Genomic DNA, 26,479 nt, shown 5'->3' on the forward strand with positions numbered 1-26,479 from the left:
CTAAATGGGAGATGGATGGCTATGCAGTTTAAGCATGTGATGAGGAAAAAAATACCAACTTCATGTGACCCATTACGAAGGAGCGGCCCAGAGACGAAGACAGACATCCATTTGTGTTTTCTTCAGTCAGCACTAAACTAGAAACCAGGATCCAGCATTAAGGCAAGTATACCACAGTTTGTCATATTGAAAAATCTATAAAAGATGCAGATTTTACTAAACTGTCCAATATTAAGGTTGATATTGTAACTTTCTACTCTAAAAGGAAAAGTTTTCCTTGCTTGTATGATAAAGGAATATAATAGGTTGCATGAACTGACATCCCCGGTTATAGCTTCCTACCAGAAGAGATAAAAACTTGATATTTTATTTGCTAGGCCAATAATTTACAATTTATATGCTTGAAGGTATTTACAATTGAGGTTTTTAAGGCAACAGCTGTTGTTAAACACCAGTTTAAGATAATTTATTTCATTGTATCTATTTTTAAGAACTTTGTTTGCTATTATATATGGTAGCGACAGTTTGATTTGCATTTGCCATTAACTCTTGACTATTCCTCTTGTTTTCTCGTTATCAAAAGGTTGTAAGATTTCTTTGAGAAACAAAGTTAAAACTGTCAAATTTGGGATGGAATTTATCTTTTAAACTGAGGAAGATTGTTCCAAGTTAAGGAATAGATCAGCAAAGTGCAGGCGTTTGCAAATGTGCAATAGAACAATAACATTTACAAATATATAAAGTTATGTGATTTGCATTTGTGATTTAATCAGGAGACTATTAAGGCCATTAGATTCAGAAACTCAGTCATATACTATATGTTGTGATGTGTAGGGGGAAAGCATACATCACTGATAGTTTTGTGCTGACATTTCGACAGATGACCAGATTAGGGATTTTGTTTTCATATATTGGCAAGTAAAATGAGGCTAATTAAATGTAAATTCAGTTCTTGCTCTCTGTTTAAGAGAAACTCCTCCCATACTGCCCCCTCATTACAGCACACAGGCAATCTGCCAGATGACTAACAAGGAATGCACCCACTGTCTGAAGGGTATTGTTTAAACAACCTTGCAGAGACAACTTCAAGTCACAACCTTGTGGTTCCTGAGAATGACCATTTCGCTCACAGGTTGCAACTAAATGATTTTAATGAAACAAAATAACAGTTTCTTACATATAGTCAGAAGAAACTAAAATTCCATAATCTATGAAGTCGTTAAAATCACTGATGTCAATGTCAGTGGATAAGTGTGCCAAAGTAACCAAATGGATGCATGAAAAAGTGATGAGGTTTAGAAATGACTAATACTACTTTTGTGAAATATGAAATCCTTTAATTTATCATCTCAGTCTTGTGAGGGCAGCTTTGTTTTAAGGTCAGTGTCCTGCAAGATCAAGCTTAATTCCAAAGGAGTCAAAAGGTGGAAATATTTTCTAAGCCTATCGTCAAGTGTTACTGTACACATATGTATTAAATGAGTTGTTTTGAAGAAGAGTAATGCTTAAAATTAGTAGCTGGCTAACAGAACAACACATCAGGTAGCCAAGGTTTGGTTTCCTTATGAGCGTCTGCTCCTACCCAGATGTACCTGCATGTTTGAAAATCCAATTAGTGTATGCAGTTTGTACAAAAAAGAAAAATGTTATAGGGATCAAGAGGAAATGTTGGGTTTAATGCTAAATAAAGTTGGTGGATGTTTGCAGAGGGATTAAAACATCAGTATTAGTTTAGAAGTTTGAAAATGGCCAATTGACATTATTCTCTATAAAGTAATGATTACAGATTACTCTCATGTGTGATCTTTGAATGAACCCATCTACCAAACAGAAACCCAAAACCATAATTTTGCATCTTCCACATCATTTCTACCCTGTGAAATATAGCTTTTAAGACATGCATCCAAGCACTTGAAGATCTTGGATTTTGGCCATTTTAGATTGCAAAAATATTTTCCAATAGTGAATGGCTCCATTCATACCTGGCACTAGCATGCATCTTTGCAATATCTCTACTGTATATTAGCAGGTGTAAAAGTACTCGAATCCCAATTCTTACTGCCTTAACCTGCATCAGTATGGCAGTCTGAAAACAATGCATTAAAGGACACATTGAGGAACCATCCTCTGAAACTAACAACCTGCTGCTCTTTTGAAGTAGCTAGTTAACTTTAAGGTTATTAAAAAAAAAATTGTAAGAACAATCAAGGAAAATGGTGCTGTTTACTAAGGCTATTTTATCACTGCAGGTATTATTGTTCAACACAGTTTTTTTTGTGTGTTTTTTTCTGTTACCTTTAAAATCTTGACCATATCTCACTCTGGTATGAACTGTTTGCGGCTCCAAACTGACCCTCATCTGCATAATAAAGAGTGTCATCACATGCAGTGCAACAGTAATGGAGAAAAAGAGGTGCAATGGCTTAACTGCACAGCAGAAGCACTTTATTTTGTCAGCAAGTGCTAGGTGGGAAAAATCTGAAGAAAATAGAGAGTAACTCTTTATTGTGGTGTTTTCTCAAACAGACTTTATTTTCCATCCAGACTGATTAAGACTTTTAGAGTTCAGTGTTTTAGCTTATATTAAAATCTCACAAGAAAAAGACACATGGGAAGAAATTGACAGCTGTTGGAGTACTTTATAGTTTTAAACCTAAGTCAGTGACCTGTAGTGTAGAACTATAGGCTCTAGAGTATCTTAAGTATCTTTTTCAGGTGAGGTCTTTCCCTTTTATCTGAAAATTTCTTTGATTCTCCAATCAAGGATTGTTCTGCATGTTGTCTACAGCTAATACTTAGCATTACATCCTACTTATTCATGATAAGGAGATAAACTGTGAGCCCAGTGTGTAGCCCATATGTGATCATGCTAAGAAGTGCTATTGAGTTAATAAACTAACAAAAAACAGGGTTTTTTGCACCAAAGGTGTAGTATTCAACCTGATCCCCAAGTAGTTAGTTAGTCAATAAGACCATATTCATGATAAGGAGATAAACTGTGAGCCCAGTGTGTAGCCTATATGTGATCATGCTAAGGAGTGCTAGGGAGTTAATAAACTAAAAAAACCAACAGGGTTTTTTGCACCAAAGGTGTAGTATTCAACCTGATCCCCAAGTAGTTAGTTAGTCAATAAGACCATATTCCATTGAGGCAAATTAACCATGACAAAGAAATACTATAGCTATTTAGATACATGCCTAGTTATTTCAATAGGCTCTTACTGTGACAGGTCCTTGTGATAATTATCTGAATAGCCAAGAAGAGTCAAAAGTTTTACCATTTAGTAATTCAAATTAGTATGTCTTAGCTTCTCCTTTTTCCTCACCTTAACCAGTATGAACAAAGGCTTGCTGAAATAAAGTCAATATTTCCTTGTATGTCTCTCTTTACAGCATCCTTGGCAGCATTCCTTTCTTCTGGATGAAGTAAAAGTGGACATGATGCACACTATAAAGACGGTGGAAACCCAGGTTCCCTTTCTTAAGGAGAGTTTTTTTACTTCAACCTTTAAAGGCAGGAGGAAGAGTAGTGTGACCCACATCCTCCATAAACAGCAATCACTCTTAGATCAACAGCAGTGCATTATAGAGCACCAGCAGCTAATTCCTAAGCAGCTTCCCCCTAGTTCAGTGGAAAATGGAGCAGAACAACAGAGCTCCGAGCATCAGCGGCTTGCTCGCTCGATCAGCAACCCATTATGTAAGACGCTCGAGCCTACACAAGCACATGGGGACAGAAAGGAGGGGCTAAAGGAGAGAAGGGATCAGAGAATGAGTGAGGCTTTGCATGGGAGGAGGAAGGGAGAGCCTGTGGCTGACAGTGCCAGTCTCCTCCTACTTTCATCATCATCATCATCAGGAGTAGCTGTGCTGGGGGAGCCAGCATCATCTTCACATCTGCTGCCAACTGTGGGGAGTAAACAGCAAGGCTTAACTATCTCTGGAAGAACTTGGATCAAACAAGTACCACCATCCTTGAGGGTCGAAGGGGAACCCCAGAATCCCCAACCTCAGGCCCAGCAGCATGGCCTGTTAGCCAAGGGTGTTCGCCTATTAAGGAATATGGGGAACCAGGAGACCAAGCAGAAGAAAGGAGGAGGAAATGGTTCAGCTGTAGTGGATGCCAGATGTGTTGGGGAACCCGATGAAAGAGATGTGGACAAACAATCCAAAAAGGCCAACAATAAGGCAAGTAAAGGAGGAGAACAGAATGCCAAGAAGAAAATAAAGCCAGAATCAAAAGGCTCTGTGTTTTCTGGTATGAAGATTAGGAAAAGTTTATCTAAAGCAAAAGGCTTGTCTAAGGATGACACATTAGAAGCTTTGAAATCAGTACATGTTGGCAATGATGAGTTCAAGCTTGGTGCAGAGGAAAGTTTCTCACCTGATGAGCTGGGAATGGTGTCTGATGTTGAGGGAGATCTTAGCCATTTGACTGCAGACAGTCCACAATCGGACACTGGCCAGAAGACAAGTTCAGGATCAGATGCTGACCTTTACAGTTTTCACTCAGCTGCAGCTGAAACTGATGATCTTTTGTCTGATATCCAGCAGGCCATTCAAGAAAAATGTATAGATACCACCAGGATATTAGAAACAGTGCCAAGATCTATGTGTGAAGGGCTGAAAGGGACTGTAGACTTATATACTAATGCAGCTCAACAACTACTTACTCTGGAAAAGGACAATTTGTCTCAATCTGAAAGTGCACCCAAAGAAATTTCTAAAGCAATCAAGAATAAATGTCCAGACATACCCTTAAACATACCGTTATCCAAAAACTCATCAAGTGAAAGTGAAGCACCATCCTCTATTTTAGACTTGGAAGTAAGCGGCAGTAGTATTCTCCCACAAACCAACAGCGATTACAGCCTCCAGGACACTACAGCAACTACTTCATATGAGAGTGCAGAGGAGCCCCAGGATGATCAAGAAAGCCCTGATGATATAGCTTCAGAGCAAAGTAAAGATCACCCTGCTACACAAAGTAGAACCACATGTGTACCATGTGTTTATTTAGATGCTGTTTCTCCTGGAAGAAATGCAGCCGGGACTCACAAGAGTGCCAGCAGTTTGGACCTCTCACTTGCAATAGATGAGGAAAGTGTTAGACCGGACTTTTTGCCACTCAGTTTGAGAAAGAGCAGCATGTCTATTAGTCACCTGTCGACTGATTACATTCCTGCATCCTTGACAAGACGAACATCCGCAACCTCTCCCTCAACTGTAAAACTCTACCCTCCAGTCCATCCATCATATGTCAAGACCACCACCAGACAGCTCACCTCTCCAGTTGGCTCCCCCCTAACTAGTCCCAATGTGCCCAGGAAAAGGGATGCCCTTGCTCCATCGTTAGATTTCAACAGGCCTGATTGGTCTGAAAAGCGTGAGCATAGATCAAGCTCTGTTACAGGACCCCATAGAGTCTCTGGAGACTGGTCAGCAGATTTGGACTTGGGAGAAAGTCAGACTACCGTGGCAAAGTCTCCAGAGCAGGACACTACAGAAAAATGTCACCCAGCAGGGAATTATTGGACCCTTGGCTCCAAGAGGGCACATTATGGAAAGAGAACCTCCAGCACACCTTACCTAGATGTCTTTTCTGGTGAGTCACTTGCTGTAATATTTCAAAGTAAATTTCAAGTAGGGGTTGCCTTCTACAGACATTTATCCCCGTTTTCCTTTTTAGGCTGTGGGCCATTCAGTAGCTCAGCTTTTTATTTGTTTTTGTACTGATGCATTAGGCACGCAATGCTGCAGCCTTCCCTACCCATGGCAATGAAATCTTCTGATTCCATTCACTTAGACATGAGCCCCTCCCCCACCCCTGACACACACATGCACACCCGACCTCATATGAACTCATCAATGTAAGCTTGTGGATGTTAAACACATATGACAGCTTGTCTGCAAGACAGAAATAAGTCCTGATAGTAGACTGATATGTATTCAGTATTACGTGTTATAGAGATGTTGGCATCAAGGTTTTTCAGGATCTAGTTAGTAGACACTTTTGCGGTTTTAAGCAGCATAATAAAATTATGTGCTCCTCATTGAATGATTACAAATTAAGTTCTTTATTTACATAGCACCAATTCTCCACAAATATAATATCAAAGGTAAGGTTATATACTGTAGGTAAAGTTAATAAAATTCACATCTAAATCAGATTTCTACCAATACAATCCAATAATATAGGCAGAATACATTTAACAATACAGTCCAATATGATCTTAGATATGTTAATTAATCTAATTCAGTTAAATATAAGTAGCTATATTACAAAATGTCTATATAAGGAAGCACAAAAACATTTCTAGAGCTATTGATTTGGCATAAATTCCTTTTTCCAAGCAAGCCAATTTCAATCTTTGAAAATTACTGGTCCCTTTTAACAAAAAGGAAACCCCAGCAGAACTCAAGTGACTGAGTCATATCTATCATGACTAACTGGGTATGTCAGTAGATAACTTAATATCAGAGACTACAAAAGCCACAAGGCATTCTCAAAGGGCCCATCTTAGGGCCCCTCCTATTCAGTATTTACATGTTCCCCTAACTCGGATTATGATAAACAACAACATAACTTTTAACTATGCAGACGACATCCATTACAATGTTACCAGGGACTGATGACTAGTTGCACTGTACTTGTGACAGTGTAATGACAATAAAACGCTGTTAAACGCTGGGACTGTTGTTAGAAAGGTTAATAAGTAAGATTAAAAAATAAGTTCTAGAATGCACTCGCTGGTTTTTTGATTCAGAAAGCCATGTAGCCGTTGTCATGTGTCAAGCTGCTTTTTGAATCAGCTCTGGTTGGTAGCAGGATTTCTTGAAGTTTTCCTGAGTTTGTTGCACATTTACGCTAAGATCAGACATGAAGCGTCAGAAATGGGATGCCCTTTCATGTAGTAGCCTGTAGATTTTAGAGAGCAAATGTAGATTGTGTTCCATGTGATTAAATGCATTTGTATATGGATTCATATTCTTTTTGCTGATCAATTTTTTCAGCAGAATCAATGATGTATCTCAATAGAATTTTAGCGTCAGATCGCTTTATATCACAACAATGACAAGTTCTTTGTACTGTTCTTTGTTTTTATGCTGAAGGCAAACTAGCAGCTTTAGCGTTTAAAACCCTTACAACAGAGCAATTAAATCACAATTATACAATCATCATTCTTCTTATGTAGAGGCAAGAATTTCTCCACCTACCGTACCGCACACAAGGGCTTGAATCCAGATTGGGGTTGAAGCTCTAATGATGTCTTTATCATTTCAATCATTTAATAGCTTGGGTTTTGCTAAATTATATTTTATAAATGAGTTCTAAACTTTAAACTACCTCAATGGTAGTATCCCTTTAGTCATGTAAAAAAAAACGAATTAAGGTGAGATCGCCATTGATTAAAAAAACAACATAACTTAAGTAATTAAATTGTTTTTTTGTACATGACAAAAGGGATACATGCTGGTTAATGTAGTTTAAAGTTTTTTTTTTCATATAAAACTAAATGGAAAAACTAAAGGGGTAAACGGGTATTGACTATGGGTATTCTGGTCTGACCGAGTATCCTCATCTGACAGAAAGTTTTTTTTTAATGCAAAATACATTTGTTGGAAATATATGTTTCTGTAAAGAAATTTCTAAGCTATTTAAATATATAAAGCCACAAGTTATGAACAGAATCACTTTTTAATAAAATGAAAATATTCAAATCTAGAAATAGATTTTTGTCAATTCCATTAGAGTCAATAAACGTAACATAACTTATTTTTTGTTCCGTCCAATATTAACCAAAATCCTGAAATATGAAAGTGGTAATAATAAAATAAAACCTTAGGTTGGGATTTTACTCTATTCTGAAACCCAAAAAATATATATATTTTCAGGCATAATTTGAAGCATATATTGTGATCATATTCACTGTTGACTTACTAAATATTATGTTTTGATTAACAAAAAAGAAATTATGCTTTAGCTGCTTACATGTATCTGTTCTCTCTCATTAGGTCATGAACCAAGGTTTAACTTCTTACATATTATTTACAGTATATTTATTCAATAAGGCTAACCAATAAAGCATAATTAAGTAGGTAAAATTGGAACATACTGCAACAATAGTTGATAACTTGACAATAACAGATATCACTGCAATTTTTATATTTTATTTTGATTTACTGGTACGTTCCTTTTTGAGTTTGCTAATTTAAACTTGGATGCAGGTTTCACACACTATAGGTGTAATGTTAATCATTGAACTTTATCAATTTAAACTTATGTATCAACTGGTATCTGCAATGTTAAGCCTTTTTATTTTGAAGCAGGGATATCAGTGAATTTTTGTTTGATATGTTTTTGTAATCTCCATATGGCGTCAATAATATCTTATGATCTATAGGTAAGAAATGCACACTTTTAGGTTTCTTATTTCCTCCCATTGCCATGGTGGGTCATGTTTTCATGCTTACCTTGAATTCTTGGCTGACTTAACTGGCAAATTAAATGTCTTCATCTCTGCTGAAAATCAAAAACCAGAAATTACAAAGCTGAATATGTTGACTCAGGATCACTCCCATTCAGAAAAGATCAAACCCACTCTCTGAAAAAGGGCTCTAACGACAATGTACCAATTCAAATGCTGAGTAAATTCATAAAATAAATCAGTGCATCTTTGTTCCAAGATTTTCTTCAGCTGAATCAAAACAGAAATTAAGTACCTATTTTTTACCAAAGTAAATTGTACAAAACTTAGCAAAAATTTTGAGTTGACTTAGAACGTAGAAACCACTAATCAAGCTTGAAATCTGGGTGTAGAAACTCAAACCTGAACCTACAGTACAGAGGTACATAAAGATAGTGGTGTCCTGATACGTTTCCATTTCTGATATGATACCAGTATTGCGCTGAAAACCACAAAAGCTCTGTAACACTAAATTAATTTAAATAGAGATAAAAAAAAAAATAACATCTTTGTAACTTTATTATTAAAGTTTTCAGTACAACTTAATCTTGTCAATTTGTTTATCTAATCATGTTATTTTATTTATTTTATGCCACAGCAATGTACTTTTCTTATTTTTTTCAAATACAAAACTTTGAAATACCTTGGAACTGAAATGTCCTATAGATCCTGTAAACTTTGCTTGCCAAATAACGGCTTTGCCTTGCCAAATAATGGCTTTGTCTCTAGATCTATAGATAAAAAAACTGAGTGGGAACACTCAGCCACAATATTAGCTCCTCTGGTCCTGTCCAAAGGAGTGGGAAGGTTATAGACACCTACTTGGGCAACTGCATCCCTAATGCAAAGATGATGTTAAAGGCAACACATTCTCAGCTGATTGCTTCTCAAAATTTTGGCGTTTTAAACATAGAACACACACTGAAATAACTGTACGATGGCAGCATTTTTCCAGCATTGCCAACATTTATTGCAATCTCCATATTTTTTCAGACTGTACATTTCTGCTCACACTGCCAGTTTGTAACATAGCTCCTCCTTCTAAACAGTTAAAGAAGGTAATGCTAAGAAATCAAGAGTTTGACTGCTTACTCTGCAGTAGCCATATTTCTGAGTGATAGCAGTCTTCCTTAGCAAGCTCTAGATGTACATTTTAATTCAAAGGAAATTCCCAAATCCCCAAAATATGTATACTGATATATTCACACATCTGTTAACATAAAATTCTAACATTGGCAAGACTTTGTGGCAAGAATTGTACAGACATTTTGGCTGAGGGCTCATATTCTCAGAGTAAATTCAGTTTATAAAATACCTGGAGCAATAAAGGTAGATGAGGTTTGGGATCAGTGTCCTTAGGAGTCTGTCTTTACCTTTTTATCTACATTGAAATCATGTTTAACTCTGTTTATGCTGCATTCTGGAATGCTTTTAATTGCAAACAATACTGATCAAAATGTACTATTAGAGAACTACGACTTCCTTGCTATTAAAGAGGTGGAAGGAAGGAAGGAAAAAAACTAATTAAGCTGTTCAGCACTATGACCAAATAATTTGAGCACAGTAACTGTGTTAAAAAATGCTGTGCTTTTCCCTGATTCACATCAACATACAAGGTACAAATGGATTGCTGGGAATAAAAAAACTTTTTTTAACTTGATTTCAGTTTTAACCAATTTTTTTATGCTAGATTATCACAACTGCCATAGCTAATCCAGTATTTATTGAAATCCTTTAAATGTTCTAAAACTTAAACGTCAAATCTGTGAAGTCTTACCCAAAATTTAAACTTAACCTATAATCTTGTTTAAAGATACATTTATGTCTCCTATTTTCATATTTGCCCTCTAATAAAACTAAATCATACCTCTAAACAGGGGCAATGTCTTAATCATTTGACTATTGCAATGGTAAAATGTGGGGTAAAAAAGGTACATAACCATAATCTAAAGTAAACCTGTATTTTACATTTGAACCCCAAAGACACAGTCATGGTACAAAGCAACTTAAATGTCTATCCTCTTTTGTTCATTATTTTTACATATCATTTAACACCTTAACTAAGAATTAACACATCCAGTTTTCAGGAACAGAATGTGTTTGCAAAGTTTGCCCACGTGTTTAATTACAACATCTAAATCTGAAAACTTGCACAACTTTACCTACATTAACGTTCGGTGTCTTTTCAGCTCCCACTCAAACCTTTACCAAAATAAACACCCTCCTCTTTTCTTTTGCCAGGTCAGACTCTGTTGGAAAAGCTTTGCGTGCACCAAGGAGATGGGGCCGCAGAAGATGAGGTGAAGGAACTGTGTCACCGAATGCTGGTCTATGGTCTGCTGCACCCCTTCAGTGACAGCAACACAGAGCAGCACAGTGATGGGACTGTGTCTGCAGTCTTTAGTGTAAGCCATCTCCTCATTCTGCCATTACATCTTTTGAAACGATGAATTTATCTCTCTTACCTTGGCTTGGAGCTTAAAACACAATTTAGATGTTCTACTGTGAAATTAGGAAGTCATGCAACATTTGTAGAGCACATCCATATCAAATAAGCTATGCAGTTAAACTTTTAAGCAATTTAAAAACTTTAATAGAATGGAGCTTTACTGTGCATTTTATGCAACAATTGTTATTTACAAAAAAGATAGATCTCAGTCTACTTCCTTTTAATATTGGGTATGTGTATGTACTATTAAATTACTGTAATGTAACTAAAGGGGCACATGATTATGTCAGAATATTCTCACCAACATAACACTTTTGTTCCTTTCTCAGATGCAATATGAAAGGCAGATCTAATATTTTTTGCATGGCTGTGACTCCCTGTCAGACAGATTTAGTTTATTAGTAAAAGAGGAGGAGTGCAATGGAGAGTTGACAATCATGTGAGCAGACTTCTTGAATCCTACTTTTCTTTTTCTTGTTACAGCAATGCTCTGCAGAGATGTAATCACTGAGGCATCTAATGGGGGGCGGATATTTGTTTTTTTTAGGGAGCTGATTCACCAAATTGAATATTTTTCTTGTGTTCTCTTGGTTTGAGTCAGGTCTCGTCTCCATTGTATATCATTATTAACTATTTTTCTTTGGAAGTTTATTTTATATATATATATATATATATATATATATAGATAATGTCAAAGAAATTCCTTGCACAAAACTAAAAAAAAAATCACTTTCATAAATCACATCTTCTACAAATTATACTTCAACTTTATTCTTTAAACAGATTTCCTGTCATTAGTATACTGTGGCATCTAAGAATGTCATTATAAAACTCAGCCTTTTTTGTAAATTCTCCCAGGGGGTACAAGCAGGAGTGCATTATATATAAAAGACCAGGTTGCCACACCGATACATGGCAACGTCTGGCAGGGCCGGATTAACTGGACTCCCTCTAATGCTCATGAAGTCTTGAACGCTCACACACAAACATATCTGTGCTTGTGTAGACCATCTGCTGACCGCGTTATGTAACAACTCCACGTGCCTTGGGCTCAGGCTGTTCTTCCATACAAAAAGCTCATCATGACAGGATTGGACAGAGTTGTCCCTGATCTGGCTGTGCCCTGGAGTTCTTTGTTATTCATTTTAACCATAACCTTTACTGTTGCCATCAAAAATATAGAATTTGAACTGAGTCATGACCACCTGTCTAATGTTTTTATTGTCATTGCTCAGTATAGGGTCAATATGACTGTTAGCAATATAACCCTGTATATATTTGTACATTTTGCTTTTTTTGATGCATTTCTTCATTACACAGCCATTCTCTGATGTTTGGGTAGAGGGAGTGTGTCTTCAATTCAGGACTGCCTTCTCTACATGGTGGTTTCATTAGAAGAGTGTTGCATTATATACCTGCCATATGGTTTTAAAGAGACCTTTTTTTTAATAATTTTTGTAGGGCCCCTTGCCATTATGAGATACTTTTAGTAACTTCCATTTCAAGTGCAAACTTTACTACGGTTTGCTAAAGATGCTTGCTATGTGTTGTACGTTTGCAGTTACATGATATCTGGCTTATGGCTAAATGAAATATTTAAACCATAGATGTACTTTTCTACTGTACCTGCTAATTCCAGGTCTTTCTGAATCTCTCCACAAGTGATCTTTGGCTCTTGAGCAACCTTGTGAGTAGCACCTGGTCGTGGTCAATTTATGGTGAAATTATGTAATTTCCACTTCCAGATAATGGCCCCAGCAGTGCTCACAGGAACATTCTGAAGTTTTAAAATCCCTCAGTAACCAATGCCATAATTATGATTTGCAACAATAAGGTTCCGAAGATCTTGAGAAAGCTCTTTATCTTTACCCTTAATGGGATGTTTCTTGTGTGATGCCAGAGACACCTTTTTATAGGCCATCATTTGGGACTTAACCAGCTGACATTAATTTGCACTGACAAGGGGCAGGATTGCTTTCAAATTAAAGAGATAATTTTGGCTGGTGTCTTGGCTTTCCATGCCTTTTAGCACTTCCCAATTAATTAGATGTTTTAATTCGTGATCGTATACTAAAATAAACTAATATAATCACTCTTAATACTTTTTCCCTGTGTCATTCCACATCATTCCACATAATTTAATGGACATCTCTGTTCTTTGTATGTGTGGTTTGCTTGGATTGTTACTGACATCTGGTGAAAATGTCATGTCAATAGCAGCTCTAGAAATATACTTAATGAGAAATATTGTGCCGTGTCTAACACTTATTTCTCCTTGTGTGTAAATATATATATATTAGGGTTGTCAAAAGTATCGATACTGAAAAGTTGTTTCCGGATACAATACTCATTTTCAAAAGTATCGATACAGTGCTACCACCAGTGGCCCATAAACAGTCATTCATCTTATGCGCAGATTAGAGGAAACTGCACTTTCTGAACACTGTGTGATTGAATAATTCTGTGCACTTTTTGGTTTCAGACTCTTTTCTGTAACAGGTGCAGCTGCTGAGAATTATTTTTGTTTTTTAACTGGTTTGGCTAGTGTCATTGTTATGTGTGTAAAGCATATCCAAGGAAGGAACACTTAATTTTAATTTTGTAAGTTTTTTATCAAGCTTGCTTAATATTGTGCACAGCATGCAACCTCAAAGTATTGTTTATTGTATTTATTTATCTATTTATTGTATTTTGTTCATTAATGAAAACATTTCTGTTTAATTTTGGAGTCTTTTTTTTTATCCTTGTGGTATCAAAAATGACATCGAGTATCGAATATTTTACTTAGTATCGGTATCGAGTTGAAAAGTTTATTATCGTGACAACCCTAATATATATATATGTTCTCTTGTTTTTTTATACTGTTAAAAACATGGCGGAGTACCCCCATGATACCAAGGCATCTAAACCTTACCACTTACGTTCTGACATTAGGAAATGATCAGCATGCATTCTAAGCCTTTGTCACCATTGCTGGACAGCCTTTGGACCACGACACAATGCCTCCAGTCATTAATGTTTGCTTCAAGGCATTTCTTATCTTACACATTAAATACCTCAAGCAGTTTTAACATGTGTGGAAAATCCTGCAGAGAGCAATCTATGAAATGCCAGGACTGGTAAAGCTTTTTCAAAGTAGAACACCTGCTGCCAGTGGAGCGAACAGCCTTAACGATATTATTAACACATTTCAAGATGGTGCCTTCTAAAGATTCAAGTATCGTGTTTATTGCATTAAACATGCTTTGCATAACCCAGTAGAAATTGGTTTGATATTTACACTGCTTGTTATTGTAATATCACTGCAAATGCCAAAAGAGGTTTCATGTTACAAGAAAAAAAAAACAAATTGCCAGATTAACACATGGAAACGTTTTTGACCATTTGACTTAGATTTGGACCATATATAAGGGTTAAATGGTTTATAATTCCCCTGCATTAGCATGTCAATCCATCATTATTCAAATTATTGAAGGGCAATATTCATTTGTAGAAGGAAAATAATTGACATTGATGATTAGTGTTAAAGTTAATGTGGTGTTGATCTATTACACTTTTCCTTTTTTAAACTCTGCTTAGGAGGAGCAGTTGTATACTTGGGCATCCATAGGCCTGCCAGTGTCTTCCCATCTGTGGGAGCTTTATGGAAGAGGTCTGAGATCCACTTTGCATCGTTCATCATCCAAACCATGCGGTACCCTGCACTTTCAGGTTGGTTACTCTATTCATTATACAATACATTATACTTTTGCAAGACAACACAACTGAGACAATGTTATGCAACAAGAAAAGAGGTAACATCCAATGATACCACAGACACGGCTGTACCCTGGGGTAAAAGAATAAGGTCCATAAATACCTGGATAAGGGAGTTTGCTATAAGATAACTTTACAGACCTGACATTGAGTCTAGAGACCTAGAAGCTTCGGGATGAATAAGAAGAGAGGAGGGCCTGGTGTTTTCCAAAGTCAGTGTCTAATCTCATAAATATGTTCCTGACTGATTAAAAGTGAATACAAATGCATCCCCAAACCTATGCAAAGGGAGGAAAGACATGTTATTTCAACGGACTAAGTATCCAATGCAGTTCAATTATATTTTATTAATCATCAAAGGGAAATTCAGTGTCTGTACAGCCCGTCCGTGGGACATGGTGTCCAATGCCTTGCTGCCATAAAAGGCATAGACTGTCACTCTGCCAGACAAGCTAATGGTTTTCCAATATTGTGTATATTAAATGTGATCCAATATTGTGTATATTAAATGTGATTTATATGATAAACTAATAAAAAGTGTTGCATAATTGAAATTGTATTTAAGGGCATAATGGTTAAAAGGGTTCAACATTGAAGAGTATTTTTGTGAATTAATCTTTCAATTCAGTGTACTATAAAACCATACTCTACTTTCTGTCACTACACACAACTATGGTGAAATGCATGTTTTCTATCACATAATATCAGAGTAAAATACATGAAATGTTCTTGCTGCAATATGACAAAATAAAAAACATCACGTGGTGTAATCACTTTCTAAGCTACTGTCAATGATCCAGAATTAAACCAGCTAATTACTTGGAAACATTTTCAGACACAAAATTAAATTTCATAATAAATTGATCAATTTCAGATGTAATTGGTTTTCACAATTATCTTCTATTGCCTGATACCAAAGCTATTGTCAGTGTTCTACCATCTGTTTAAGTTTATTTTTACTTTCTTTGATATTCTGTGTCTTTGTAGTTGTTTTCTGTCAGTTTGGGGTTTCTTAGTTACTCCGTGTTGCCCCCTTGTACCTGTTCCTTCCCCTCGGCTCTTTCCTAGTTAGTCATATTCACACCGGCTCCACATCAGCTCATTTTTTTCAGTATTTTTTGCATTTTTCTGAATTTCTGCCTCAGTTGCCTGTTCGTCCTTGATTAGATCAGCAAAACTCATCTCTGCATTTGGGTCCTCAAACCCTCCACTTACCTGACATATTTTTCCCTTCTTTGTTTCTTTCAGATTTATGTAGATTTTTTTTTGCCATGTCCTGTAAAATGTTCTCTGTCCACCAGAGGTCAGGCTTGTCTAGAGAAATGAACAAACAACAGCTGCCTGATTTGAAGAGCTGTGAAGGATAAGTTGGGGCGATTTAAGGCAAAAAAAAAAAAAAAAAAAATAGAGAAGATACAACAACCTAAGCCACCTGAGAGACCTCTAAATAGAATTAAACTTTTCCCAATGAGGGACCAACTAAAACTCCCCATCTCCGGAGCCCTAATATCTCAGTATCGTTTTCTTTGAAGCTGTCATTGTGGACCTTGATGAACATTCCTCAACTCATACCTCCAGAGTTTTTTAAGCCTGCAGAGTCGTCGATGTTTTACTATTTCTGCACTTGCTCATGCTTATAATCTTAGAATTTACAAAGAAATTTGTATCAACACTGCTATTGTGCCTAAATTTAAAATCCTGGTGTTGAGGTGTTGACCCAACTATGCCTTCAGATGATATATATATATATATATATATATATATATATATATATATATATATATATGTGTATGTATGTATGTATATATACAGAATATACATACAGTCATTAATTGCTATAACTTTACCTATTCACAACATAAAGTAAGAGGATATGCAGTGATTGACCGTGAAAGGCTATGTTGATGGGTTGAGACAACAATGGTTTAAGTACAAAATAAAGATACCAGCTTAAAAGGTGCCCAATTGGGCTTTAAGGCCGAATTGATGACAGAATTTGACAGATAAGCCTTTTTTTGGTGCAATTTTTAGATCTTTGTGTCAACTTTAAAATATTTAATAGTTTATTTTTCTGTCTGATTTTTTTCTGGATTACCAACAGACAGAATCTAGCAGGTTGAAGTCTGGCCCGTCATCTTCAGAGGATGAAAGCTGTCTCATCCCTCAGCTGGAGAAGAAAATTGAGGACTTGCAGAACAAGATTGCTGTTCTTCAGAGCCATCGACCCTCTTTGGCAAAGAGCACGGAGGATAATGTATCAGTTTTGGGAAATGCCCGCCCAAAGGCTTTGCAGAAAAAAGGAGAAAAAGTGGAGGCATCTGTTCAAACTTCACCTGTGGATGAGGGTTTTAAGTTTGATGTACGTTTGAATGGAGGAATAGGTAGCAACTTATCTTCAGTCACATCCTCAAGCATCAAGGCTACAGAAAGCTTTGTGTGCACCTGCAAAGAGAGGCAGCAAAAAAGTATCATACCAGGTCCTCCGCATCCCATCTCAGCAGCCATGCCGCCTCCTTCTCCACCTCCCCCACCTCCGCCTCCTATCTCAGGAGCCATGCCTCCTCCTCCTCCTCCTCCTCCACCTCCCCCTCCAATCTTAGGAGCCATGCCTCCTCCTCCACCTCCTGCACCTGGTTTTGGTCCTTGTCCACCACCACCACCTCCACCACCAGGCTTTGGGCCACCACCTCCACCCCCTCCTCCACCTGGAGTAGGACTACCTCCTCCTCCACCTCCCCCACCGGGAATGGGGCCCCCTCCTCCACCAGGAATGTGCCCCCCTCCACCAGGCTGCATCCCACCACCTCCGGGTCCCATTCCTTCTCTGATGGTTCAGGAAACATCCCCTGCCAAAGCTATGATAGAGCCCCCCAAGCCAATGAAGCCACTCTACTGGACCCGCATTCAGCTGCATGCAAAAAAGTAAGAACAGATATGCATCATTTGCACACAGACATTTTAACAGTAGAGAATTTGAGAGGAAACATGTCCACTTAAGATAAAGATCAGCCACATGTTGTGATGGTAATGGAGATGCTAAGCTTGTGGAAAATGAAAGCAATGCAGTCCAGGCATTGTGGTCGGCGCAGAATTGACTCTAACCAGGTTTTCTTTCCTTATAGGGCTTGAAAAATGTGGCTAAAAAAACTGCTAAAAATAAATTGAAGGATTGCAAGTGAGAAATCTGATGCTAAGTTTGTTGACTGATAGCTTAGACAAGTATAGTACTTTATTTTTTATTTTTTTTGTATCAAAAAGTACTGAAAAAAAGGCTTCAGTGTAGTTTTTCAACCACAGAAAGTCAGATAAAAATTCTACTGTTTGTAAAGTAAATAGTCAATCTGTCATTCTACCTCTAGAAACCCTGGACCACTGGTGTGGGAAAAAATAGAGGAGCCAGCTATTGATTTTGGAGAATTTGTGGATCTGTTCTCTAAAAGTGCTGTGAAGGAGAAAAAGAAGCCAATTTCAGATACAATCAGCAAATCAAAGGCCAAACAGGTATGTGTCATTCAGGTTGTTTAATTGTGTACTTCCTCTGCTGATTTTTATTATTTTTCTCCTGGTGCTTTCCCAAGCGTAATTTTCCATCCATGCAGCGTTCCTTTCCATTTCTCCTTGCTGTCGCTCCCAGAGTCACTTTGAGTGGCAGGAGGAACTGCTGCAGCCAGACAGTTATTATGTGGTGTGAGCTCTGGCTCCCAACCGACTCCCTTGTGACCATCCAGTGGCACCGAGCCAAAGACTCGCGTGCGGTGAGCAAACCTCACAGCGATGACTGCTGGAGAGAGAGAGCGGGAAAGGAAATTAGCGAGGGAGAGCAAGAGAAGCTTGGGAGTTGTATTTCATAGTGTGGTTCCTCCCACCATGATTTCTGTGTGACTTGGTTTAATAGTTGGCCTGTTTCTCTCCCCTATACACTTTATGCCACTCTGTCAATTTCCAAGTCAAGCATTTGATCTACAGTTTAAAGCTGTTCATGTCATCATCCTAAAATTGATGTGCAGTTGGTCAAATTTATGTGTCTAAATCACAGATAATGTTGCACAAGGGAACAGCATTTTACCCATCTAATTGACACTCTGGGGGATACCCTGTACTTATGGCAGAGATTAAATGTTAATCTTAAGGCATAAACATTTTTGGGAAATCTTTTGGTTTAGGAGATGTTGAACTTAACTATTAAATCAACATAAAACTTTTTTGAGACACGTCAGGCTTATGGAAGTTTAGCTCGAACAAATGGAATTTACCTTTATGCAAACTCTACTGTAGGTCAGTAAAAATGGAAACATTCATTTCCTTGAGGAGAATTTCCAAAAGTCATGTTAAAGAACTGTAAAGAAGTTTAAATAGAACACATATAGATTTTGGGAAAATAGCTTCACTCCATTTAACATTTTATCAAACATAATCTAGTTATTTATGACATTATTTTCATGTCTGAGTACCTTTATTTATTATAACAATGGGTTTTAGCTGAAGGATGCACATCCGTGTTTTCAAGCCCCTTGTTGGATATACACTATCCCCTGACAAGCAAGTCAGTACTTGTGAACAGGAACGTTTACCTATTTTAAAATTTGACAGTCTGACTTTTTCAGTTCCTTAAAGATGGCCTAATGCTGTCTTTATGATAGGGCATGATGTTTTCCTGCATTTGAAAGTTTAATGTTTTCCCAGTGTGACACCTAAAGTAAAAATAAACCAAGCATACTCTAAAAAAAAGTATATAACTAAAAAAAAAATTAAGAATGGTTAAATTCATTATTGTTTCATTGTTGTTATACCATTTTATCTAATTAAGAATTTAACTACATATATTTCAAGAAGTACTATTTAAAATATGGCCATGCTGAAGACATTTTAAGGTCTGAAATTAGGAATATTGCTTTTTATACTTTATGTTCTGACCTAAAACTTGAAAAATATTCTGCTGTGAATAGAAGAGTGAACATTGCAAGTTGCACTGTTGCCCCCTTTCTTGGTGGAGTAATACTAATAACACAAATTCTCTGAGAAATGGAGTCATTCAAAAATGTTTTTTTTGCTGATGACAGTTTTCTTTGTTTGGGCTTTTTTAGGGATGCACTAAAAGTGCTCTTTACCCAGAGATAGTTGTTACATGAAAATACATGATACATATGATAAAATGATACAACATGCAAATTTAGTGAAAGCAGCAAACTGATACAGGGTAAAATTATCCATAGAAAAATTAATGTACATCTACATCAGAAACGTTTTGAGAAATGCCCATTTGCATTTTGGAGAGACCGTATATTTGTGGCTGTGTTAAGAACGTATGAAGAGTTGCCCTTATGGTTTTAGACCTAACAAAGAACCAACTGTCAAGCCTGAAGGTATCAGGCTAAATTTTATTTTGGTTGGTTGTGACCTGGATAGGTTTGTGTGTTGCTTTGATCTGCATTTCTCACACATAGGCCTAATGTACTGTACATGCTGTCTGTGGCTAAATGTAATTTTGTTCATACCCCAGGATCTTATTCAGTTTTTTGCATTTTAATAGGAAAATAACACAGATTGAACAAGATTGAAGCAAACTGAGACTTATGAATACATTGATTTTCCTTATTAAAAAAAAAGACAATTTTATGTTAGAATGTACAGCACCTATTGTATTAATCTTTTATGTTACATAATATATTATAATTGTTTTTACTGTAGCTCTCAGTCCATTCTATTAGGCCATCCACAGATAACGATTATTAATTCACCATTGTTGTAACAATAAACAGGTAGCTTGCATTATACACTTATATTTTTTGAAATGTTTTAATTCTGTAATTATTTGATTAATTAATTATTGTTCAAACATAACATTATACGATCAGAGCAATTCAGAATTTGACATTAGATAACAACTTACATTCTTCATATATCTGAAATGTATACAGTAATGATTCTATTAGCTCCTGCTCCTCATGAACTTATTGACTCATCTGAGTATTTAAAAAATAAAAACATTTTTTACTTTTCTTGTTGTAACTACAAAGCAAACCAAAAGGAACATAGGAAAAACATTAAAACAGGAGGAAAACTGTATGTAGGTATACGGTGCCTTTTTTTTAAGAGTATCTTCCTTTGAACTGCCACTAGAGAGCAGCTCAGATGTTATTTCTCATCCAGTGTAACAGCCTTTGCTGATAAACTTATTAAATGTCCAGGTTTACTAAATCCACATAGAGTCAATGGTTTTCTTTTCTTAAAAATTTTTTTTTTAATAAATCAAAGGCGATATGCTTTGTCAAGGGGATGGATCTACCTAGGCGTTATCCACACTGAAAACTGACTCATTGTAACACATTATATATTTTTTACAAAGAAATCATTAGAAACCAAGAGGTTTGTTATGTAATTGATAGAAAATCCAAGAATCTTACCAGAAACCCTTATAAAACCTTTGTTGTCTCAAAGGTTTGCCGATCCCTTCATTTTAAAGAGGTCAAACTATGTTTTAAAATGTACTTTTTCTGAGCACTGCTGGCCAACAATTAAGATCATCAGCTAATTCTCAAAATCTGACGGTAACTTAAAATCCTCTCGTCGTTTGTCCTTCATGGTCCCCTGAAGAGGTTGTGTGATGGGATATGGCTGTATCTTCGTGCATCTTTTATCAAATGCCCCTTTGGATTTGACCTCCAGACAATATTATAATGGAAATACAAACCTTGTTTTATTCACAATCTCCTGATTGTAGGATCTTTTTGAAGCAGTGTGAATACTTCTGCATTTTGTCAGAATCAGCTCAATATAAAAGGATGTCCAATAAGTATCATATCATAGTCCATGCCCATTGAATCTGTGGTTATTTTCAGGAAAACAGATGGTGTATTTGGGGCCCCGTGATATAACTTCCTGCATGTTTAAAAGGTCTGTGGTCTGTCTGATCTGGTTTCAGGGAAAGGGTTCTGTCTGGATAACAGTGGGCTTTGGGTTTCCTGTTCTGTGCAATCTTTTTAGCCTTATTAAATCTTTTGCTTACTAAGGCAAACTGTGGCTCATGATTAACCCAGTGTATGTTTCTATTAAATCATAATAACATTGGGTAGATGTCCGGAGCTTTGACTTTTGGTAAAACAATATCATGTATCAGAGTTAACATGAAGAGTTATCATTAAGCAAAAATGAAACACTGTCTGTAGTTTAATCTTTGGTTTTTCTTTATCATTTTTAATCTATTTTTTCATTTGACAAAATGGTAACTACATTGCAAAACAAAAAAAAACAAAAACACAAAAAAAGCCTTTCCCTGGAAACTCTAAGGTTTAATTAAGTTCAGTAATTGAACTCAAAATTTAGCATTTTTGTATTTGGCAAAATTACAGTAATATATTTAATATTTACAAATCAATCATCATGTGTACTTGCTCACACAGATAATCAACTGACTGTAAATATTTTAGGATTTTTACACACTGAAACAAACGTTTTTTCTATTTATTTATATATTTCATATAACCTTTCTGCTGCTGTCTCTGTGCATGTTCTTCTCTAAGGTGGTAAAATTGTTAAGCAACAAGCGTTCGCAAGCTGTTGGGATCCTGATGTCCAGCATTCATCTAGATATGAAGGACATCCAGAATGGTAAGTGTTTTATTCTGGGTCTTGATTTTCACTTTATATTTAAAAAAATAAAATAGCAGCAGCACTTTATCAATATGCACTTTGTAATACTTACACTTAACAAAAGGACTTGGTGCAACATTTGAACGTCATGTTGAATTTATACAACAGGGAAAGATTGAGGGCTATTCAATATGAAGATTTTAAAAAGCAAAAAAAAAAAAATACTAAAAGGCATGGAAGGTTTTCACCTTTGGTTCTGCCCTCTAGAACAACATTGTTAAGGCTCGTGTTTTGCACAGCTTATGAAGTATTTGCTTTTTACGCTAACAAGTGCATTAATGCAAAAGACTTCAGCCCTTTAAATTAAGTTTTGCTTTTGTAAATAACATTTTTGCTTTATAATTAATAGGTGTAAATAATTGAGCGGATAATTGCAACTAAAAAGATTACAGTAATTTATTATCATGACAGCAGATACAATAAACTCAAAGAGGAACCAATGACTAGTTAGCCTTTAAAATCCTGTTATAATCCACAGATATTTCCCCAACAAAAACAGTCTTATTTCAGTGGTGAGAGTCTTGACAGTCTAATACATTTAAACCTAAGCCTTTAAATGACAAAATACTTTAAAACATATTTCTGTATATGTTCTTTTTCATTTTAATGGAAATAATGTTCTGTTGTGAAGCTAATAGTAAACAAAGTTTTAGCTCCTGTACAGTATTTGCTTTCTGCAGAGAGACAATAGTCCAACAATTGCATATAATTTGTGTTTTGATGTATGGCTAAACACTTTTTGCAAGTCTTTGATTGTTGTAATGGTAGCCTAAATACTGGGTGGATATTTGGGTAATTTGCCAATTATAAATTCCCACATTCTTTTTTTTAATCTCCCCTGACTTGAGGTTTACATTAAATTAAATAATTCTGTCCCATGATATTTATCTAAATCAGTTCGCACCATAATCGTAGTTTCCAGTATCAAGATATCCAAAAGCTTTAAAAAGTAATTGTTACAGAACTGGTCCTATGGTTTAAAACCTATTAACCAAGATCGCAGTAAAAGTTTTAGCTGGTGGATTTTTCGCAAGCCATAGAGTAACACGTGGCAACACCTGTCAGCTGCTTCAAAGCCTTAGTCTAAAGAAGTGTAGATCAGTATAATCAACATAATAATCTTTGTGTTAAAACTAAAGTGAGTAAGCTATATGAAATGGTCTGCAAAAAGGAATTAACTTGAAATGCCGACAAAGGTTTCTTGAGCTTCTAAGTTGTCTTAGTCCTGGATAGTAAATGACCTTGGTGGATACAGCTGACTTACCAGATGCACAGAAGACAGTCATGACACTCTCTACAAGAGCAGCATCAAATAATGTCCATGGAAAGTCGAATATGAGGAAAAACAGTGGTATGATATATCAGCAGGAGGAATAATACAGGTTTAAGATTTGGTAAATTAGATTAAATAAGGAGGTTAGGGAAGCTTTACAAGGAGAGGACTGAGGCTTGAGACAGAACATCAAGAGACAAAGTTTGTGTTTTATTTTCAAATAATGTTCCTGTAGGAAGAAGCACAAAGAATTTTAATGTAAATTTTCTAGTCAGTGGTGTGATGTCACCTGCTAGTTTACTTCCACTGTTAGGTCCACTATCAGCACAGCAATCTATCCAGACATATGAGAGCATGCAATGCTTCCTGTTCTGACAAGCTTTGTGTCAATTATGATTTCATCTTTCAGCACGATTTGGTACAGTACCTACCCAAATTGTCAAAGTTTGATATCCATGTTTTACTGTGCTTGATTGCCCCTAACCCCAGAGATAATCTGTGAGTAAGTGTCAAAGGGGAGAGGAGAAACATTAAAGACGCAAATGACCTGGAGGCCACTGTCATAGCAACCTGTGCTTCCATTACACCTCAGCAGTGGCACAAGCTGATTGCCTCCATGGCATGCAAAATTGTTACAGAAATGAATTCAAAAGGCATCTTAGGCAAATATTAAGGGTATATAAATCTAACTTGTTTTTCAAAAGCCTCCAGGTCTTTTTAAAACATTCTTTTAATGCTAATCTTGTGAAACTATTAACATTTTCAGACACACTGGATTTGATATTTTTGTATCTGTAAACCATGATCATAAATATTACAAGAAAAGTGTAAAGTATCATACATTATGTAAAATAAACCCATATAATCAGTTTCACTTTGAAATGACGAAATTGAGGTTCTCTTTATTTAAATTTTTGAGATTTACAGTACCTTTATCTGTTAGATGTATAGTAAGTACAAACAATTTATTTTAGAATCTGTTGAGATTCAGATGTTGTTCTCTCTCTCTCGCTCTCCAAAAAGTCATTGTGCTAAAAGGCATCCAAGTTATTTATCCTTTTGTTCCCCTCCTCCTCCTCTCTGGTTTTCCCTGCTCTCATTTTTTGTAATCTCTTTGCGTTTAACACCCACGCCATGTTTTTCTGCGGCTCTCTATCTCTCTCAGAGGTTGTCACCATCTTGTCTGGGCGGCTTTGCAGAGGTGAAGTCATCCAAGAGATGTTGATAGGAACAGACATTCTTCCTGTTTTAGTTACTCTCTGATTGCGCTCCAGTCTTCTCTCATCCATGTGTCTAAACACTCTTCCTTTTCCTTTTTTTTATCCTCCAACAGGAGAGCATTTATTACAGTTTAAATACAGCAGCATCAGTATTTTAGGTGTAAATGTCAAGATCCAAGCTTTAATGTCTTTGATACATCCATCTTGGGTCTGAACAGGAGGGCAGGAGAGGGCCACTGTCATTAACACTGCAATTTATCTCCTATGTTAGGACATTTTTGAAATGCTGTATAATTAACACTAATTGGAAACTTCAGTTTATCCCAGACTGAGAACACAGAGTGTGTCATGGTGGTTTGGTGGTATACTTCACACTATTTCTTTCTTTTTTCTTTTTTATTTCCTAATTCCCAGAAAGTTTGTGAGCACATATTGTTATTAGAAATGTCTAAAAACACATTACAGAGATTAAAGATCGTGTTTGTCTGAACAAAATGTCCGTTTGCATCCCAGTCTGTTTTTTAAAGTAAAAGTTTAACTCATAAAAGCGCTGTGAAACAGTTTCATTTAATTTGAATTCCACAATAGTGACAGTGACTACCAAAGCTGTCATTTGGATTGTTCTGAACTGAAGAAAAACAGCTTATGAATCATGAAGTTTTTGTTTTGTTGGTTTATAGCAGCCCAGCCACTCAACAGGGAATCAACACATTTCCCCCCTTCCTTTCCTCACAGCTGTTGCTGGTTGTTCTCAAACTTAGCTGACATGCTGCATGTTTCATAGGACACTTCCATGCAGCGTCTGCTTCCTGTAAGGTTATAGAGGGCTACAACTTTTCTTTTTCTCCCCAGGACCATAGTTGTCAGCACCATGCTGGGGTCACATGTGGCAGTATAGGATAGATGTGGACAGATGGGTCTAGGATTTTCCTTTTTAGACATAAGACGTCCATGTCACAGTGATGACATGACTTTCACCTGCATCTAAAAAACTGCTTTGAATCGAGGTACCAAAACAGACTGTGGTGGTACAGTTTGCCTCAGTAAGATGGTAATGAAAACCAAATGGTTAAAAGAAAAGAGCAAATGTAACAGAGGAGGATGTTATTTTTGTTGCCGCTTTTGAAGAATAAAACAAGTCAAAAAGAGTAAACGCAAGGAGTGGATGAAACGTATGGAGATTTTTGTCAGAAGGGAAGATGTGGGCCAGACTTCAACAAAGGTTTTAGTGGGATTTGAGGTAATTGGTGGTGAATGAATTGATGTTTATAACCCTATAGGTTTCAAAGAAACAAACCTCCTTTGCTTCTTCTTAGTGAAACCGAGAACAAGAACAGGCAGAAGAGAGCTGCACAGTGAATATATAGATCTCATTTGCTACAAATATTGCATAAATTCCTCCAAGCAGTTCACTTTTATGTTTGCCTTTATGTCAGTGGCTAGTTTGCACTGGTCTTAAGGGGACAGTTAGGCACATTTCACTGGGAGTGGATGGTGATTTAAAGTATTAAATTAAATGCAGTATCACCTGTCTAATGATAGAAACTGTAAATGCTTCCATGTTATCTCTCAGATAGAATGTTTAAGTCCTGAAAAATAACACTTCAATTGAAAGACCAGCGTATTTTAAATTTTCTGAGAACCAGGACTCTAATTTATATAT

General features: G+C 36.4%; 1 protein-coding gene across 1 annotated transcript in view; it reads left to right on the forward strand.

The window, feature by feature from the left end:
* The first annotated feature begins 3,397 nt into the window (after window positions 1-3,397).
* Window positions 3,398-26,479, forward strand: part of LOC107084687 (formin-2-like) — a 53,418-nt gene continuing 30,336 nt past the window's right edge. The window contains exons 1-6 of the mRNA XM_015374623.1: window positions 3,398-5,605; window positions 10,710-10,873; window positions 14,497-14,628; window positions 16,775-17,595; window positions 18,033-18,174; window positions 22,194-22,281. Of these exons, the coding sequence (XP_015230109.1) occupies window positions 3,439-5,605; window positions 10,710-10,873; window positions 14,497-14,628; window positions 16,775-17,595; window positions 18,033-18,174; window positions 22,194-22,281 (3,514 nt within the window). The 5' untranslated portion in view covers window positions 3,398-3,438. The remainder of the gene's footprint in view (window positions 5,606-10,709; window positions 10,874-14,496; window positions 14,629-16,774; window positions 17,596-18,032; window positions 18,175-22,193; window positions 22,282-26,479) is intronic.

Source organism: Cyprinodon variegatus, unplaced genomic scaffold (assembly GCF_000732505.1).
Source record: "Cyprinodon variegatus isolate N-32 unplaced genomic scaffold, C_variegatus-1.0 Scaffold106, whole genome shotgun sequence".
NCBI lineage: Eukaryota > Metazoa > Chordata > Actinopteri > Cyprinodontiformes > Cyprinodontidae > Cyprinodon > Cyprinodon variegatus.